Source organism: Bubalus bubalis, chromosome 12, assembly GCF_019923935.1.
Source record: "Bubalus bubalis isolate 160015118507 breed Murrah chromosome 12, NDDB_SH_1, whole genome shotgun sequence".
Taxonomy (NCBI): Eukaryota; Metazoa; Chordata; class Mammalia; order Artiodactyla; family Bovidae; genus Bubalus; species Bubalus bubalis.
In genome coordinates, this window is record NC_059168.1 from 101,097,680 (window position 1) to 101,114,099 (window position 16,420).

Here is a 16,420-nt window from a genome sequence, read left to right on the forward strand (position 1 = left end):
ATGTGATGTTCCTTCAATCTGTTAATGTATTTATTCAGGAGAGGCTAGGCCATGTTGTGAAAATTTATAAACCCTAAAATCTCAGCAGCTTAATGATTAGCACAAGTTCATTTTTCGATTCATGTAAAGCCCGGTATGGAACAGTGGAAGTGGCTCCTGCCATCTCCACACTGGGAATCTTTAGGTATGCCATGGTAGAGAAAGTACACGTGGAGATGGCATGCCTGGTCTTACTTCCCCAGAAGGAAAGGTGTCCCAGGTGGGACTGCCCGGGTAAGGGGTTAAGTGCATTGACCGATTTCCGATCACTCCATCCTTGCATCTGAGATGAGCCCGACAGGGAGTACTGATTCGCGCATCCTGCTGGTGTGGGTTGCTTCTGCATCAGCAACTGCACCTGCAGCTGTGCAGCCCTCGTCTGGTTTGATGTCCAGGTGGTGCTCCACTCATACCAGGCTGTTTCCCCTTCTTCTGTTCTCAAGGGCGTTTGCTTAAGATCGACGCTACCTGTTCAGTATAAATTACCTGTTAAGCCTGCCTGGACCTGATGTTTGTGAGTGGATTTCCTTACTGTCATGCACCTCTCTGTAGTGCTTCTCTGGGTTGTAGTGTTTTACTTGTATGATTTTCACATTGAGAGGCTCTATGAGGTAAAGCTGACTGCAGAGTGCTCGGTATGTGATACAGGCTAAGGAGTAACTGTTCCAGGTGTAACTTGCGGAGCATTCACAGACCTTGTAAGGTAGAGCTGTCCTTGCTGCCACTTCCAGGTGGAGAAACTGCAAGCGCTGAGAAGGGAGCACAGCGACAGGGACAGAAGGCCCCTAACCCCTCCTGCCCTCAGGGTGATCAAAGAAAGGAGACAGCTCAGATGGTCGCTTTGACACGCGGCATGCGGTGCACACACAGGCGGCCGCGGCTTTCATCTGTGTTTATTTTCCTTTCATATAAAAGTTACAGGTTTGAAATGTCTGCGGGAAGATGCCACGATCAGCCGGTTAGTCTAGTCGGGGATATATTACAATGTAATAACACTGGGAGGTGGTGGGGGGAGGCGCTGCTCAGAATCGGGGTTTAATTCGGACCTGGCACATGCCTGCCTTTGCCCTGACCCACTCACACCCGCAGGTGTGAAGGGACCCCCATAGGGGACCGAATCCTCCCAAGGGCGTCCTTGTCACACAGGCTGGCTCGTACACCTGACTTGGCCCCTAAGCCAGACAAACCACACAGCCAGGCTGGCAGCACCTAGAGCCAGGGATGGGTCTCCAGGAGGTGGATGTGGGGAACCCTGAGCCCAATAAGTTAAAACACACACTGCACCTGCTGTCCTCACGCAGAGGGGTCACCTGGCCAGGCCGGCCCCTGGCCCACCTGCACGGTGTGCCCGGTCTGCTCTGAAGTGAGGGGTGGCAAAGCCCCCCCGCACTCCAGGTCACCGCTGTGGGAACCACAGTCCACATGGTCCTGGGCCCTGAGCCACGGAGGCCCGGCTCCGCACACGCAGCAGCATCAGCAGAGCCGGCCAGGCCGGGAGGGAGGTGGGAGGGAGGCTGAAATGAGAGGACTCAAAAAAGCGGGAACAAACTAAAACCCAACCCCACACACAGTACTGTTCATAAACAGCGACTCTACACACACACACACTCCTTAAATAATAAAGTGACGCGTTCCGCCCAAGGATCGCTGCTGAGGGGTTGTAGCTGACATTTCAGACTCCTCCCCTCTGTGTACAGGACAGATGGCTTCTCAGTAAAAACTGTTTAGAAGCCCATGAAGGACTCAGAGTGACAGGGTTGTTTCTTTAAATAGTCAACAGAGATTGCTTCCACTCTTTTCGTTCTGTTGAAACTGGGCTAAGCCTGGATCGAGCCTGCTGTTTGCCTGCCCGAGTCCCAAACCCAGTAACAGTGGGCACTCAGTGATGTGAAACTAATCAGGAGGGGGGTGGCCTGCCCGCACGCCTAGGCCTGGCTGGCATGGAGTCCGGTGGGCACCTCTGTGTGCGGAGCCCCCACTGACCTTGCCTCGGATTGTCAGCCTCAGCAGCGAGAATGGCTTAGGGGAAAGCGCAGGGTGAAAGAGCACCTGCCCCTGAAGACGCCATGGCGGGCGGGTCTCTGCAGCCGAGACCCTGTCCTCCCACGGGAGAGCCGGCAGAAAGGGCTGAAGAGCAGCCCGTCTGGCCCCAGCAGGCTGGGGACAAGGCGGGAGGGGAGCCCGCAGGAGCTGGAGTTTAAGGCACATGGCAAGCGACAGAGGCGGGGCCACTGGCCCACCCTCCCCTCTCTGAAGGGACTCACCAAGAGCGCCGGCCCCACTTAGCTGGAGTGATCCTTGGGGGCGGGTCACGGCCTGCCTGCCCAGCTCCCGCAGTGCCCGGGTCGGGGGGTGAGGGCGGGGGTAGACGAAAGGGCGAAACAGGACCAACACGGCTGCTGCTCAGGCCTGGCGAGGGCAGGCCGGTACCGTGAGCAGAGCCCCAGCTCCGGGCTGCTGAGGGGCCCCCTGTCGTACCTTTCCAGGCCAGGTGAGCAATGCCCCCCTCCTCCGCTGAAAAAGCAGTGCGTGGGAAGTGAGAGGAGTCTGCCCAGTCTCCCCGCCCACCTGCAGGTCCTGTCATCCATGGTCACCGGGCGGGCAGCCCCGGCCCGCGGGCCCCTGTCCCTCAGTCTGCTGACCACGTGCTCTGCGGCTCCCGGGCTCAGGGAGGGGACACAGGCAGAGCGGAAGACGGTGCGAAAGAAGAACCCCAACCAAACCCACACCGCCGGGTCATGGCTCGGCTGTGAGAGCTGCTTGTGGCTCTGCCATGGCTGGGGGTCTGTTCCTGTGCAGGATGGAGCTGGCCATGGGCTGCGGACGCCTGCCTGGCACAGCAGGGGCCTGCCCGGGCCACCGCCACCGCACAGGTCCAAAGTCCCTTCAGCCTCGGAGCAGCCCTGCGCCTCTCTTGGGCGTTCTCCTCACCCGCGGCAGCCACCCCTAGGTCTTCTCTTCTCTATCTGTCTTCCTCCTCGTTATATTCCTGGGTTTGATTTTCAGAGAGAGTTCCCATAGGGCCTCCTCAGCCAGGTGGTCACTGAAGTCGTTGAAGAAGTTAATGATGTCGTCGTTTCTCCGGATGTCGTAGTGCCTGGGGGAGGAGGGGGCGGCCATGAGGGCCACCAGCCCTGGGACCCCCACCACCCAAGCGAACGCAGGGGGCAAGCGTGCCCCCACTGGCCCTCAGAGCTAGGGGCTCCCCTCTGCTTGGGCCCCAGGGAGACCCGCCAGCCCCCAGGACGGCCACACTCACGCCTGCTGGAAGCACCGCATGCTGTCCAGGATGTTGAACTGCTGCCAGCGTTTGGAGAAGTTCACCTTCCCGTCAATGTAGTCTGGGTTCCCCAGGTGGACGAAGGTGAGGTCCTGCAGGATGAGCCCCCTGGGAGACAGACAAGCTGGTGAGCACCCTGGGGGCGGCTCAGAAGGCAGCGGGTTTACGGGCCGGTGCCCCAGCGCGTGTCTGGATGCTTGTGCTGCTGCTGGCGGGAACTCCTGGCTCCCAGGCTCTGGGGCTCCGGAAAGGCAGGCTCAGGCCTGCCTGCTATATAGGGAACCCCGCAACCCCTGTGCTGGCCTGGCAGAGCCACAGTCCACCACGTACAAGCAACAGGGACAGGAGAACAGAACCCCAAACTCGGTGGTGGTGGGGGTCAATCCCCTGGGTTATCGGGTGCAGTCACGTGCTTTCACACAGAGGGCATGAAACCACCTGACGAGGGGCGGGGCGGTTCCCCCAGCGGGGAAGACGCAGCTGCCATGGAGCCGGGGTGGGACGGAGGCAAGGAGGGGGCTGTGAGCTATAAAAGCCGTGTTTCTGAGGGTGCAGGCCTGAGGGACGTGCCCCCGGACACTCAGCCTCAGGTCACTGCGGAGTCTCCCGTCCCTCTCCTGGAAGTCCCCGCTGTCCACTACCATACTAAGGGATCTGACATGCACAAGAAACCCACTTAGCTCTGATTTTTCCTGCTGTTTCCCAAGCATACGTGCCATGGATTCTTTTTGGTGAAAACGCCTACCCTCATCCCGGCCCACAGGGGGACCCATCCAGAGCTGCCTCAGCCAGGTACTCCCAGGGTCCCTGGGGAGACTGGAGGGACCTTGGGCTGCTGTGAGGTGCGGCCAGGCCTGGGGCAGCTGAGCAGAGCACGGTGCCACAGGCCTGTCCACACGTGTGCCTGCACACGCTCAGGGACGGGACAGGGGGAGGAGCAGCGGGACGGGGAGGTGGGCAGACTGAGCCTTGTTGCTGGATCCTCGCTCGTCTCCGCCGTCTAACAAGGAGCATGTTTTAAGTACAAGCACAGCGTCCAGGTTGGAAACCTTTCCCCACGGGTTTGTCCACGGGGCAGCGAGCGAGGGGACCCCGAGGGAGGCTGTACTCACAGGTACGGGATGCAGGGCGGCTCCACCTCCGAGAGGGCGGCCCGGTAGGCGCGGAAGGATGACGAGCTGTCGATCAGCGTGCAGTACTCGGCCAGGCCCTGGCGGGAGGACGCGTCATCCGTGAGCGCGGCAACACCGAGCACCGACCCAGAGCCAGGGCCCCCTGCCCCGGGCGCAGGCAGGCCAGGCCTGCTGTGGACACAGGGCCACTGCAGAACCATGTCTCCGAGCGGCCAGTGCCCATGTGAGAGCTGGGTCTGGAGCTCGGGCTGCTGCTTGGCTGTGCTCAGTGCCGCAGGCCGGGCTGTGCTGCTCCCTGCCCCCCAAGCCTGCCTTCCCGCCTCTCTACACTCAAGGCAGGAGGGCGGTGACATTGCCGCTCTGCACGCTGGCTGGGCTGTGCCCCCTCACCTGTCACGTGCCTCCTCCTCCAGGAAGCCTTCCCTGCCTTCTCAGGCCCTCTGATGTGTTCCTAGAGCAGCTGGGGGTAATGTCCCACTTTTCCAGACACCACTGTTTCATAACTGTCCCTTTATATTTCGGGAGACGACTCCCAGGGAGCCCGGCCAACACCCCAGCCCTGTGGGCTTTGCCTTGCTTCCCTAGGAACAGCTCCCACGCCAGGATGAAGGTGCCCCAGGACGCGCCTACTCAGATCTCAGGGTGACCCAGCACCTCCTCGGGGCCTCCCGGATCCCAGACTGGGCCGGGCCACTCGGTCACATGTTTGCTCAGCACCCCGTCCTTCTCCCTGAAGCGCTCCACCCAACAACAGATCTGGCCTGGTCACAGGGCACCCCGTGCCTCACATGGCCCACCCGTAGCAGCCCCTGGGGAAGCTAGGCCTGGGCACTGCCTCCCACACCCACAGGGCCCAGTGACTGGAGACTAGGCGGCACCCGCCCACCTCTGAGGTCTGTTTCTGCCACTCCAGCCTGCGAATGGGGGCCGAGTCCAGCGCCGAGAGGATGGCCAAGTAGGAGTTGAAGTTGTTCAGCTTCCGTAAGTGCTGCAGGGAGGGGGAGGCAGCCGTGAGGGAGGGCGGGGACGGGTGGGGGGGTCGCCTCTGGGGAGGGGGCCCCAAGTTACCTTCATGATCTTGATGAACTTCAGGAGCAGCCGCTCCCTGTCTTGGGCCTTTTCCTGCAACATGATTATCGACCGGACCCTGCGTAGACCGAGGGGAGAAGGACAGCTGAGTGACTGGTCTCCCTCCAGGCCCCTGGCTGGCCCTAAGAGTTGGGCATTGGAGGTGGGTGCCTGCACCCACTGGCCACGAGCCCCTGCCCACCAAGGGGCCAGTGCTGAACTCCAGGATGGGGACCTCTGACCCCATGGATGTGGGCATTCCTGGTGAGCGCTGACCCCGAGCACCAGGGCGGCTGGAAACACCCTGTGACCAGCCTCAGGATCAGCTCGGGAGAGGAGGGAGCGTGTGGGTTAAGAGGCCACCATGCAGGCCACGAGGGAGGCCACCTCTCAGAACCTCAGCCGCAGCCTAAGGCCAGGCTTGCATGAGGACCTCACGGTGGCCTCAACCCCGTGCTAGCCAGAGGAAGTGTCCCCCTCGTCTGACCCGTCGGGGCACCGGCACTGAGTCTGCCTTGAGAAGCGTGGCTCTGAAGGGTCCCACCTACCCTCCTAGGAAGGACCCAGGATGTGTCTGGAGCCCCCAGTGCCCAGCAAGGGGCAGCTGGTGGCGGCACTCAGGGCTGCGTGAACCGGAAACCTCCTGGGCCTCTGTGGGGCAGCTACACCAAGCACATGCTGAGGAGCGAGAGGCTTCTGGGGGAGCGGAGGGGAGCAGGCCAAGGGGGAGAGGCCCTGCTTTCCCCACACACTATCTTCGGAGTGCTTGAAAAGTCCCACACGCTCCCTGGTGCTGGCGATGGGCTGTGTGTGGGTCAGGACAAGCCTGCCTGGCCGCCACGCCCTGATATCCTTTTTCGGGGCCGAGAGGCTGTGGGCACCCCAAATCCACCGTGGAGCCAGTGGCTCTGCTGCGTTACATCGTAAACGCTCTGTGGGGTTTCACCCTGCTCTAAGAGGTTAAGGCTGAATAAAGTATTAACAGAGCCGCTCCTTCGCTGTTCTTCATGCAGACAGTGTGCCGGCTCAGCCCTGGGGCTGTGGGGCCCTAAGCAGTGCAGGCTGGCAAAGCTGAGACCCTCCCCTGCCACCACGGATGGCAGACATTACTAATCAGTCCTGGCCGAGCCCGCCTCAACTGGTCCTCAGGGGGCCCTTCTCCACACGCAGAACACGCTCTGTCCTGCCCTGCCTCTGGGTCACAGTGAATGCTCACAGGTCTCCAGAAGGAGCAGGGAGGGGACAAAAGGGCAGCCCTTTCTCCTAGCCATGGGCACGCTGCGAAGGCACCACAGCCCGGCAGGAGGGTCCGCGCCGAGGCCCGTCTCACCAGTAGGACATGTTGTTGAAGTGCTCCGTGAACTGGGTCAGGTTCGGGCTCTTCTCCTCGTTCTGCTCTTTAGCCCAAAGCAAAACCTCAGGAATCTGGAAAAGCAGGGGGACCAGCTAGAACCCAGGCCCTCCGGCTCTGCTGGGAGCGGCGGCTCCTCTCACTCGGGAACGAGCAGCAGTGCTCACCCGGGCCAGGGACAGCCCCCACCCCGCCAGCCCCACGTATGGCTGTACCTCTATTTTATAAAAGAGCTCGGCGTCTAGCAGAGTCAGCTGCTCGGCTATTTCATGGCTGTGGAAGTCGTGCAAGGTCCCGGGCCTGGAAGACAGAGGCACTAGATGAGCGGTGGGTGGACGGTATGGTGGGGGCCTCCCTGCAGGCCTCAGGAACACGACCTGTTTCACGGCCACACAGAGACCGAGACGCCAACGAGGAGGTGATACACCAACGCACCCCCACAGCCATGGGAGAGGGGCAGGCGGCAGACTGGAACCTGTACACAGATTCTCAGAATGGCCAGGGTGGCACGGGGGCTTTTGACAATTACCGATAACAGTTGCTGTATTAGCACCAGAAAGAACTCAGTGCTGCCCACAGCCTGAAAGGCACTCCTGCCCCCTGTCCTGGGACACCCACACATGCCCTGCCACCCCACTTCCTGTTAAAATGGGATGGCCCACACATCACCACCCTGGAAGACAGGCCCAGCCTGGGGGACCCCGGGGGCTGGCCCTGAGGCACCCCGTCACAGCCCGGTCAGAACTGGACATGGGGCCACGGGGCTGGGGAAGGGGTGCGCCGAGTGAAAAGGGAGCGGCGGCTGCTAGCACCTCTCTGCTGGGGGGGCCTGGAGCACCCGGGCGCACAGTCGGGGCTCACCTGGCTGCCACTCCCCGGGCCGCCAGGGGCTGGTCGGAGTTGGCGCACCGGAGCAGCTTCTTCTGGTCGACCTTGTCCAGAATGTTCTTGCGGAGCACGCGCGCCAGGCTGAGCTCCCCGCTGCGCACCAGGCGGAAGACCAGCTCCATTAGCAGCTTCAGGATCTCTTCCGTCAGCTCCACCAGGCTAGAGGCCCAAGGGCCACGCAGGGCGGCACAGGAGGCAAGCATAAGAAGAGGGCTGCTGGCACCAGTCCTGAAACCCCGAAGACCCTGAGGGCCATGGGACACCCCGCAGCAGAGCTGGGAAACCGCTGGTGGGAAGGTGGCAGAGGGGCTTGGGGTGGCTGCCTGTACCCTGCACCCTGCCGGCAGAGCCCCCATGGTGGCAGGTAACTGCTGTCCTCTCGGGGGATGCTCGGAGGCACTGGACAAGCACGAGGGGCCATGCTGGGCCTGGACTTGGAGACAAATGCTGCCCCAGAGGAGCTCCGGGCCCTGTCGGGGTGATGGGTCAGGAGCCGTCTGGGCTTTGCGGACCGGACCCCCAGGACCCCCCTGCACGTCCTCCTCACAGTGTGCCCCAGCCCCACCCTGCGGTCACTCCCCAGCAGAAGGTCACCTCCCTGAGGGCAAGGCTGGGGGTGCTCTCTGGACCCAGGAAAGGAACCTCGTGCTCTGTGTTTGTTAAACGAAGGGAAATGGCCAAGTGCCACTCAGTGGAACAGGGACAGCTGCGGAGGGCGCAAGAAGGTCCCTCCCGACGCTGGTGGCTGAGGGCACTGCCCCCACGAGGAAGTCAGGGCCGACTAGGTCTGAGGGGCCAGGTCATCCTCCTGGGGCTCACGTTGAAGCTGGCAGGAGCGAGCCATCCAGGACCCCAGGTGGGGCAGTGGGCAGGTGACCCAGGAGACGCAGGTGGAAATGTGACGGGAGGCTCACGTCTCTGGGGAAGCCTGCACCCCGACACCTGCAGCCTGCCCTCCCGCGGGCAGAAGGACTCACCAGAGCTCGTCCACCACCCGCACCAGCACGAAGAATGTGTTCTTGCTCACACGCTTCTTGAATGTGTCGGCGAAAGGAGAGAACTTCTCGTACGTGGAGCCCGAGTTAAAGAAACAGCCATCCTCGCGGGCAGGGGTGGGGACGTGAAGGGAAGGCCGCCCTCCGCCTCCTCCCTTCCTGAGCGAACCCTGGGAACATGGGGAGGGCAGAGGCCTGTGCGGGGCGGCAGGGCTGGGAGGGGGGTCAGCCCGCACCTATTTGACCCTGAGGATTGCTCTTGACTGCCAGCCTCTCCTGCCGGCAGAGCCGTCCCCTGCATGCCCAGGCCTGCCTCTCTGCCAGGGTGGAGCCCAGGTCCCGTGACGCACTGGCACGACTGCCTCCTGAGCTCAGGCAGAGGAAAGCGGTTCCCTGGGGGAGGCGCACAGCCTGGCGGGGCAGGTCACGCACGTCATCCATCCCCAGGTCCTTCCCCAGCTCTGGAGACCCACCGCCCTGGGGTGTCATGGCTTCTCGCTGCCCTCCTGGGTTCGCCGTCTCCGGACCCTTCTCGGCTCCCTTCCACCCACTCTCTAGAAATGCACTCGGGAGGGAGTCACAGACCAGGGACCGCGCTGGTGCCTGCCGCACCAAGGCTCGCCAGCCAGCTGTGCCCAGGGTCTTGGTGCTGCGACTTGTCCACTGAAACGCCTGAAGTGGCCACACAGGGTATATGCTGAGAAGCCAGGTCTGGGAAGCCTGGGCGTGGGTGCATTTCCTCCACACTGCCGTACGGGCCCCATGACCCTCTCTGAAGCTCGCTTTCCCTAATTATACGTGGTGTGAAACAGTATCAGGGCACTGCCTTACAGTGACGATAAGTACATAAAACGCTATCGGAGCCGAGCGAGGCCACCCGTGCAGCGCTGCGCCACAGCCGACAGCAGGAGGGGCCCGGCAGGTGCGAGGCTGTCATCGCTGAGCCAGGACTGCGGCCACTGCAGGTGTGAGGCTGCAGGCCAGGAAGTCTGTGTGTGGGCCGTCCGGTTCTGAGGGCCCGGGGCCCCGAGGCGGGTCACAGAGGAGACGGAGACCGGGCGGGGGACGCCTGGGCACAGGGGAGGGCGGGGAGAGCTGAAGGACTCAGGCCTGCCCGCCTAGGGCTGGGCTGTCCAGCAGGTGGCAGCCACAGGCTGCGACACAGGACGAGGCTGGGAGGGGACCCACTTCTGGGACAGGAGCTGCAGGTCAGCCTTGGCAGGAGGGGCAAGACTGCATCTGAGAAAGAGGCGACAGAGCAGGTCCCTGCCGGCCTCGGGTCTTCCTTGGCCACTGCTGGGGGGCGGCGTCTCTGAAAGGGCGAGCCTGTGGGGCGGGCGCTGACTGCAGCACGGATGCCGGGCTTCGGTCCACTGCGGGGCCTGCCGGCAGGTGGACGGGCCGGGCCTGCCCTGGGGTTGTTCCCTGGAGTCCAAATGCCCTCACGTCCCGTGCACTTTGTACCTGTCACCCCTGGCACCCAAGGCTCAGCTCCCAGAGGCCGCACATGCCAGCGACCTGGATCCCCGGGACCCACACACTCCCTGCCTCAGGATGCATTGTTCTCGTCATGTCTGACTGTGCGGGCTGCAGCCCTCCAGGCTCCTCTGTCCATGGGATTCTCCAGGCCAGAACACTGGAGTGGGCTGCCATTCCCTTCTCCAGGGGATCTTCCGGACCCAGGGATAGAACCTGTGTCTCCTGCATTGGCAGGTGGGTTCTTTACCGCTAGCACCACCTGGGAAACCCCTCAGGGCATATCAGGTCCTTCCGTCTCAGAATCACCCAGTGATCACAATGGCCACCAGGCAGCACTCTCTGTTCCAAGCACATCACGTAATGTCACTTGGCCCTCTCAAGACAGAATGAGGCTCAAAGGAGCCTGGCCTGAGACCCCAAGCCGGGACATGCAGAGCTGGGCTGGGCACTGCCCCTCATCGCTGCCCCCATCCTGCAGAAGGCTCTGTGAAGGAGGGTGGGGCGGCAAGGATATCTGTACTGCAGCTTCTGGATGAGCTCCTCGGGAGTGATGAAGGTCCTGTAGGTGGTCAGGAAGGCCTCGCAGTACAACACCAGATCTGGAGGGAGGAGCAAGGAACGAATCAGCCAGCCTGCTGCTGGTGCGGGCATCGATGGGCAGCATGCCCGCTGCAGGCCGCGCTCCCCACTCTGACCAGACGCTGAGGGCCTCTTGTTTGCCCAAAGACTTGATGATTCGAGTCTTAACCATCACGGGCAAAGAGAACACAATTCAGACCTGTCAGCAGGGCTCTGAAGCTAAGTGACAGGTAACGCTGAGGGGCAGCAGGGCCCAGGAACAACCGCCTTGGGAGTCCCCACACAGTGAGAGGCTGAGGGAAAGGCCTGGGGCTCTGCCTGGCACACCACTGGACACTCCCGGGTGCAGGCTCTGGTGCCAGGGGAGGGAGGGGCCCCCTAGGAGGAGCCTGGCCTGGAGGCCGGGTGGGACTCGGGCTGGCCGCTCCCACTCAACACCTCTCCTTCCCTTTAGGGAGCTTCTCGTCGGGGATTCCCAAACTTGCCAGATTCACAACGGTCCCTTTATTCACAGCTGTGACACACCCTCCTAACCAGGCAGTCTCTGACACTGAGGAAAAAATCGGGGAGTTTTAAATGAAGGTTCCTCCTGGAGACACAGGACCTGGTCAAGCTAGTGAACTTTAGGTTATCCTGTGCTGGAGCTAAGGTTTGAGTCTGGATTTGGCTCCCAAGCCTGTGATCATCCCCATGAGGCTGACCTGTAGTCCTCCCTGTGAGGCTGACCTGTGGCCCTCCCCATGAGGCTATAGCCCTCCCCATGAGGCTGACCTGCAGTCCTCCCTGTGAGGCTGACCTGTGGTCCTCCCCATGAGGCTATGGCCCTCCCCGTGAGGCTGACCTGCGATCCTCCCCAGGAGGCTGATCTGCAGTCCTCCCTGTGAGGCTAAGCGCACACTTGCTAGACACAGACCACTGTCTGTTGTCTTCTCTCATCCCTCCCCCAACTCGTTGGGGGGAGGCCCCGAGAACCCCTTCTCCAGCTGAGCAGCCCCACCTGGTTGAGCCCTGGCTCCTGTCCCCTGCCCTCCCTGATCACCCTCAGGACAACGAGGAGAGAAGCCCCCCCTGCACCCATGTCTGGGGCATGCTGGCGGGGCCCGGCCAGCAGAGTGGTGACCTGAGCGGGGCTCAGGGCCGGGGCCACAGTGGGGTCAGCGGCACTGGGCTCGGGCTCCCTCCTGGACTCCAAGCACTGCCCCCCGACACCACCCAACTCCTGTCAAGACTGGGCTTCTGTTCAAAGAGGGATGAGGAAGCAGAGATGGGTCGAGCACCAGCCAAGGCTTGCTTCTGAAAGAAGGGGTCTGGGGCTGCGCCCTGAGCCTGGGGCCTCCAGCCAGTGGTGTGGTCTCTGGTCTGCAGGCGGCCCCTGCCTGAGGAGTTTGCTATGGCCCAGGGCCTTTAACTCAACGTCCATCCCGGGGACAAATGCCTGGAGCCTCAAAACCCCTCCACGGAGAAGAGAGAGTGGAAGCTCCCAGGGGCAGCAGGGCCGCCTCCCCAGGCACAGTCAGTACTGGCTGGAAGGTCTCGGGGCCGCCCTGCCCGCCGGGCTCCCTCTGGCCTGGGCCACAGCCCGCGGCACCTGGCAGGTCAGCAGCTTCCTGCTAAAAGCCGAGGTCTGAAGCTGGCCCTCATTCAGCCTCTCTCTCTCCAGGTTGAGGGCGGAGCTCCGGCCGGTGCAGCAGGCGTGGGGGAGGGGGCACTGCAGGGGCTGTCCCAGGGATGCAGAGACCCCCGAGCACTTCCTATGTGCCAGGTGTGTTTCATCTCAGCTCATGCAACCTTCACACCCACAGGGCGCCTAACTGCTTCACAAAGCTGAGTCAGCTGAGGCTGGGCAGGGGCTAGAGGCCGCCTGCCAGGGTTCAAACCCAGGGTCTCAGGAACTGTGCAGTGCTCGGGTCAGAAGAAACCCGCAGGGCAACAGCGTGGCTGCGAAGAGTCTGCAGGAGCCATTTCTTCTTTTTCTCTATTTTTCAAATTTTCAGCAATGCAAACAATTACTCTGGTACTGATTTCCTAATTTAAAATTTTCCATCTGGGCGACATACTTGGGGAAACCTGCTGTCAAGACGCGAGGACCAGGTCGAGTACAGACATGAAATTGGGGGGTTAGGGCTTCAAGACTGAGGTGTTTCAATTCCTCCACTCCCTACTTCAACACTGCTGTTCCGTCATCTGACAATTTAAAAAATGTAAAAAGGAAATGGATGTGGGGGGAGGTGGGCCCAGCTGTGGGCGTGTGTGCGTGGCCCCTCCCGCCTGACCAAGGTCACGGGCGCAGGCTTCACAGCTCCCCTCCCCCTCCCCCCAGAACACAACCTGGAAAGACTGCGCCTTCACCAGCAGACAGACAGGCCCTGCTTCTCCAGCCCTCCCGAAGGACCGGGGCGGGAATGCGGTGTCTCTGTGCCGAGGGCGGGGAGCCCCGCTCGGTGCTGGTACCGCTGCTATGGGACTGGACAGAGTGTCTGCCCACAAAGCTCCCAGAGGAAAAGAGATGCAGCCCAGTGTGGCCATCAGGGCCAAACATCAGGAAAAGTAGAAAACGCTCCCCGTACGTCAACATGACTTCACTGCCGTGGCAGGCGTGTTGTTGCTCAGGCCCTGTCTGTGCAGTGCCCGCAGGTGCTGAGCTCTGTCCCGGAAACTCACCCCGACAAGGCACACAAAGCACCCACGCAGAGAGAGAGCTGGGGCGTACAGGCGCTGGCTTTGCATGTGGGTCACCTATCCCCCAGTGGCGCTCACTGTAGGACCGCAGCTCCGACCCGCTCAGTGCTAGAGGGGAGGGGGGCAGAGCCAAGGCTTCAGCGGGACCCCCCGCCTCCGCCGAGCTCTGCACAGGGCAGCCGTACCTTTCCTGTCCGTCTCTGTGGCGTGGACGAGGAGGATGTCGCCTGACCCTCCACGGACGTCTGGCCCGTCATCGCCCTGCAGGAGCACAGCAGAGGAGGGCATGGGGCAGAGTACAGCCGTCAGAGTCGGTTTAGGGACGAGCTGACAGACCCCCCAGGTCCTCGCGGCACCCCCACGCTCCGGGAGCGGCCCGGCCTAGCTGCAGAGGCTGGGGTGCTCATCCGACCCGCACACTCCATAGACGGCACCGGGCAGCAAGGACACTGCCGGGTCGGGGACCTGGCTCCTAACAGTCCTCCAGCCCACGGGTCAGAGAGGGGAGGAGGGGACGGGGGAGCCCACGGGGAGGCAGGCAGGACCGGAGGGTGCAGGACAAGGGTGCAGACGGCAGGCTGCTTCCAGGAGAGCTGCAGCAAGCTGCCGAACCCACACCTGCTCTCTGGGGGAGGGACACACGTTCTTCCCAGGAGCCCTTAGAGGAGTGATATGTCACAAAGATGCAGAGTTATAGCCAGTGTGGCTTATACTGACCGCAGCCTGTCTATTAAGGGAAAAGTCTTATTTTCCTAGGAGCAAACGGAGGCGTTCACCCACAAACCTGGCCTGGAGCCAAGAAAGAGCTGTCACAGGACCAGAAGGCCCAGGCTACTCCCTGTAATCCTGAAGGAGACCGCCCAGCGCGCGCCTCCGCATGTCTCCAGCACTTGCTCTCAGAGACGCGGCTTCCTCTCTAGGGCAGGCTTTATCCCTGGAAACCCAGGGTCCTGGGAGCATCCTGGATTTCTAGCTAAGGCAGGGCAGTGATGCCCAGGACCTGCTTTTTCTGAAGAAACTTCTGGCAAGAGTCACATCATTCTCTCTGCAGAGGAGCCAGCCCCCGCCTTTTGGTTCCTCCAGGCCATGACAAGGCCATGTCTGTCACGTAGAACACGTGTGTAGAACACGTGTGTAGAACACGTGTGTAGAACACGGCTACCTCCCCGGGGAGGGGTCAAGGCCGTCACTGGGAGCTGCTCCCCTGAGTCCCCAGGGTTGCTGGGCAGCAGGGAGCGGAAGGCCCTCTCAGCTCAGCTCCTCAGGTGGTGACGGGTTTGGGCGCCATGTTCACCAGTGAGGCTCTTCTGATAAGACACCGGCTGGAGGCAGCCGTGTGGCCAGGCCTGAAATCCCTTCATCGGCGTGTGCCTCCCCCGCAGAGCCACGTGGACGGTTCTGTCACTAACATGAAAACACCCTGCACTAAGGAGGGCCCAGCACACAGGGCTCCACGCTGAGCACCCACGTGGGCCTCGTTCTCACCACAGCCTCCAGAGTCCTATCGTCCGGGGCTTATGGAGGACAGGCCACTTGCCCAAGCTCACTCTCCAAGTGTTGGAGAAGGGACAGCACAGTTCCTCCGGGCAGTCGCCATGCGCCCAGGGTCCTGGAGCTCCTACAGTGGCCCAGGCACGGGGCCAGGACAAGAGGGTGCAGAGCCCACAGCCCAGGGCCACTGGGGGTCAGCACTTGGCTGCGGCCTTTGTGTGTGGGTCACTTCCAGGTTCCCTTCTCAACGCCCCTTCACCCTCTCTCTGGGCCAGACGCTGCATGTATGGCCTGTGAGGAACCCACCTCTTGCTTGAGGGTCAGCCTCGCCATGATCTCGTTGTGGTCAATGAGGGAGAGCTCGTCCACCTCCTCCTCTGACTGAGCCTCTGGAGCATCTGGCGACTTCCGGGCCCTGGAAAGAGATGTGGTTTGTGTTGTGTCAACAGGCCTGGGGCTTCATGCACCTGCGGCCAAGGCAGCATGACCCCGTGCGTGGGGTCTGGGTGGTACTGATGCTCCCCAAGCAAGTCTTCCCTGGACCGCAGCTCCATGAGAAGACCAGACCTGCTCCCACCCCTCCACAGGGGGTGGATGGATGCCGGGACGCAGACTGGGTTTCTAACTCTGCTCCTGATGAGCTGTGTGACCTCAGGACAGTCCCTGCTCTCTGCGTGCTCCATCGGTTAAGTGGAAGGGATTAAGCACACAGATCAAGAAGGTTCCACTGAGAGCTTTGATGAAGTAACGGTCTCAGTCATCTGCGTCAAGGCCCACCGCACGGACAGTCAGTACTCCAGGAGAGGACAGCACAGGGCCAGCGGGCTAGGGGACAGGCCAGCACTCATCTCAGTGCCATTCCAGGTCTTTGCCCGGGGCCACTTCTCTGGGGGACTGAAGAGCGGGAACCAGGCCCTTGTCCTTGGAGTGCTGGTGGGGACAAGGGCCAGGAGGGCCTGAGGGTAGGAGGAGCAAGCTGGGACTGAAGCACTGAGCAGGAGTGTGGGGAGGAGAGAACCCCCAGAGGAAGCACATGGGGAGTGGTGGGGGGACGCAGCAGGCAGACAGCCGTGGGATCTGTAGGCACCTTGCTTTCCCCCAGCGTTTTCTCCGTGATTCCCATCATTCTCATGAAGGACCCCGTGAGCCACTGACTGGCCTTGTGGTCAGAGGCCTCATTTTTAATACTCAGTATCTAAGACATAAGGTGTCTTGGCAAGACACCTCTGCCGCTGGGTGTTAGAGTAGAACACCCACCACCCCTTAACACTCGGGGAGACCTGAGGCGCCGCGTCACACGGATGGACCCCAGGGGCACGACTCTGAGGAGCGGCCAGAGCAGGCTGGGTGGGCAGCCCTCGTCAACCGGCCCCTGGGGAAAGCTTTCCATTTTTTCCCCTATCTCTTGCTGTTTTCACCATATCTTTAACTATTTATG

General features: G+C 61.9%; 1 protein-coding gene across 20 annotated transcripts in view; it reads right to left on the reverse strand.

Moving 5' to 3' along the window:
* Positions 1-875: 875 nt before the first annotated feature.
* RAPGEF1 (Rap guanine nucleotide exchange factor 1) overlaps positions 876-16,420 on the reverse strand; it is a 137,442-nt gene continuing 121,897 nt past the window's right edge. For all 20 annotated transcript variants that reach the window (XM_044926470.1, XM_044926469.1, XM_025261894.2 and 17 more), the window contains 12 exons: positions 15,289-15,397; positions 13,677-13,752; positions 10,748-10,832; positions 8,737-8,829; positions 7,733-7,918; positions 7,087-7,171; positions 6,851-6,945; positions 5,521-5,599; positions 5,339-5,440; positions 4,432-4,529; positions 3,299-3,427; positions 876-3,136 (listed from right to left, as the gene is read on the reverse strand). In XM_044926470.1, the coding sequence (XP_044782405.1) occupies positions 2,986-3,136; positions 3,299-3,427; positions 4,432-4,529; positions 5,339-5,440; positions 5,521-5,599; positions 6,851-6,945; positions 7,087-7,171; positions 7,733-7,918; positions 8,737-8,829; positions 10,748-10,832; positions 13,677-13,752; positions 15,289-15,397 (1,288 nt within the window). In that variant the 3' untranslated portion in view covers positions 876-2,985. The remainder of the gene's footprint in view (positions 3,137-3,298; positions 3,428-4,431; positions 4,530-5,338; positions 5,441-5,520; positions 5,600-6,850; positions 6,946-7,086; positions 7,172-7,732; positions 7,919-8,736; positions 8,830-10,747; positions 10,833-13,676; positions 13,753-15,288; positions 15,398-16,420) is intronic.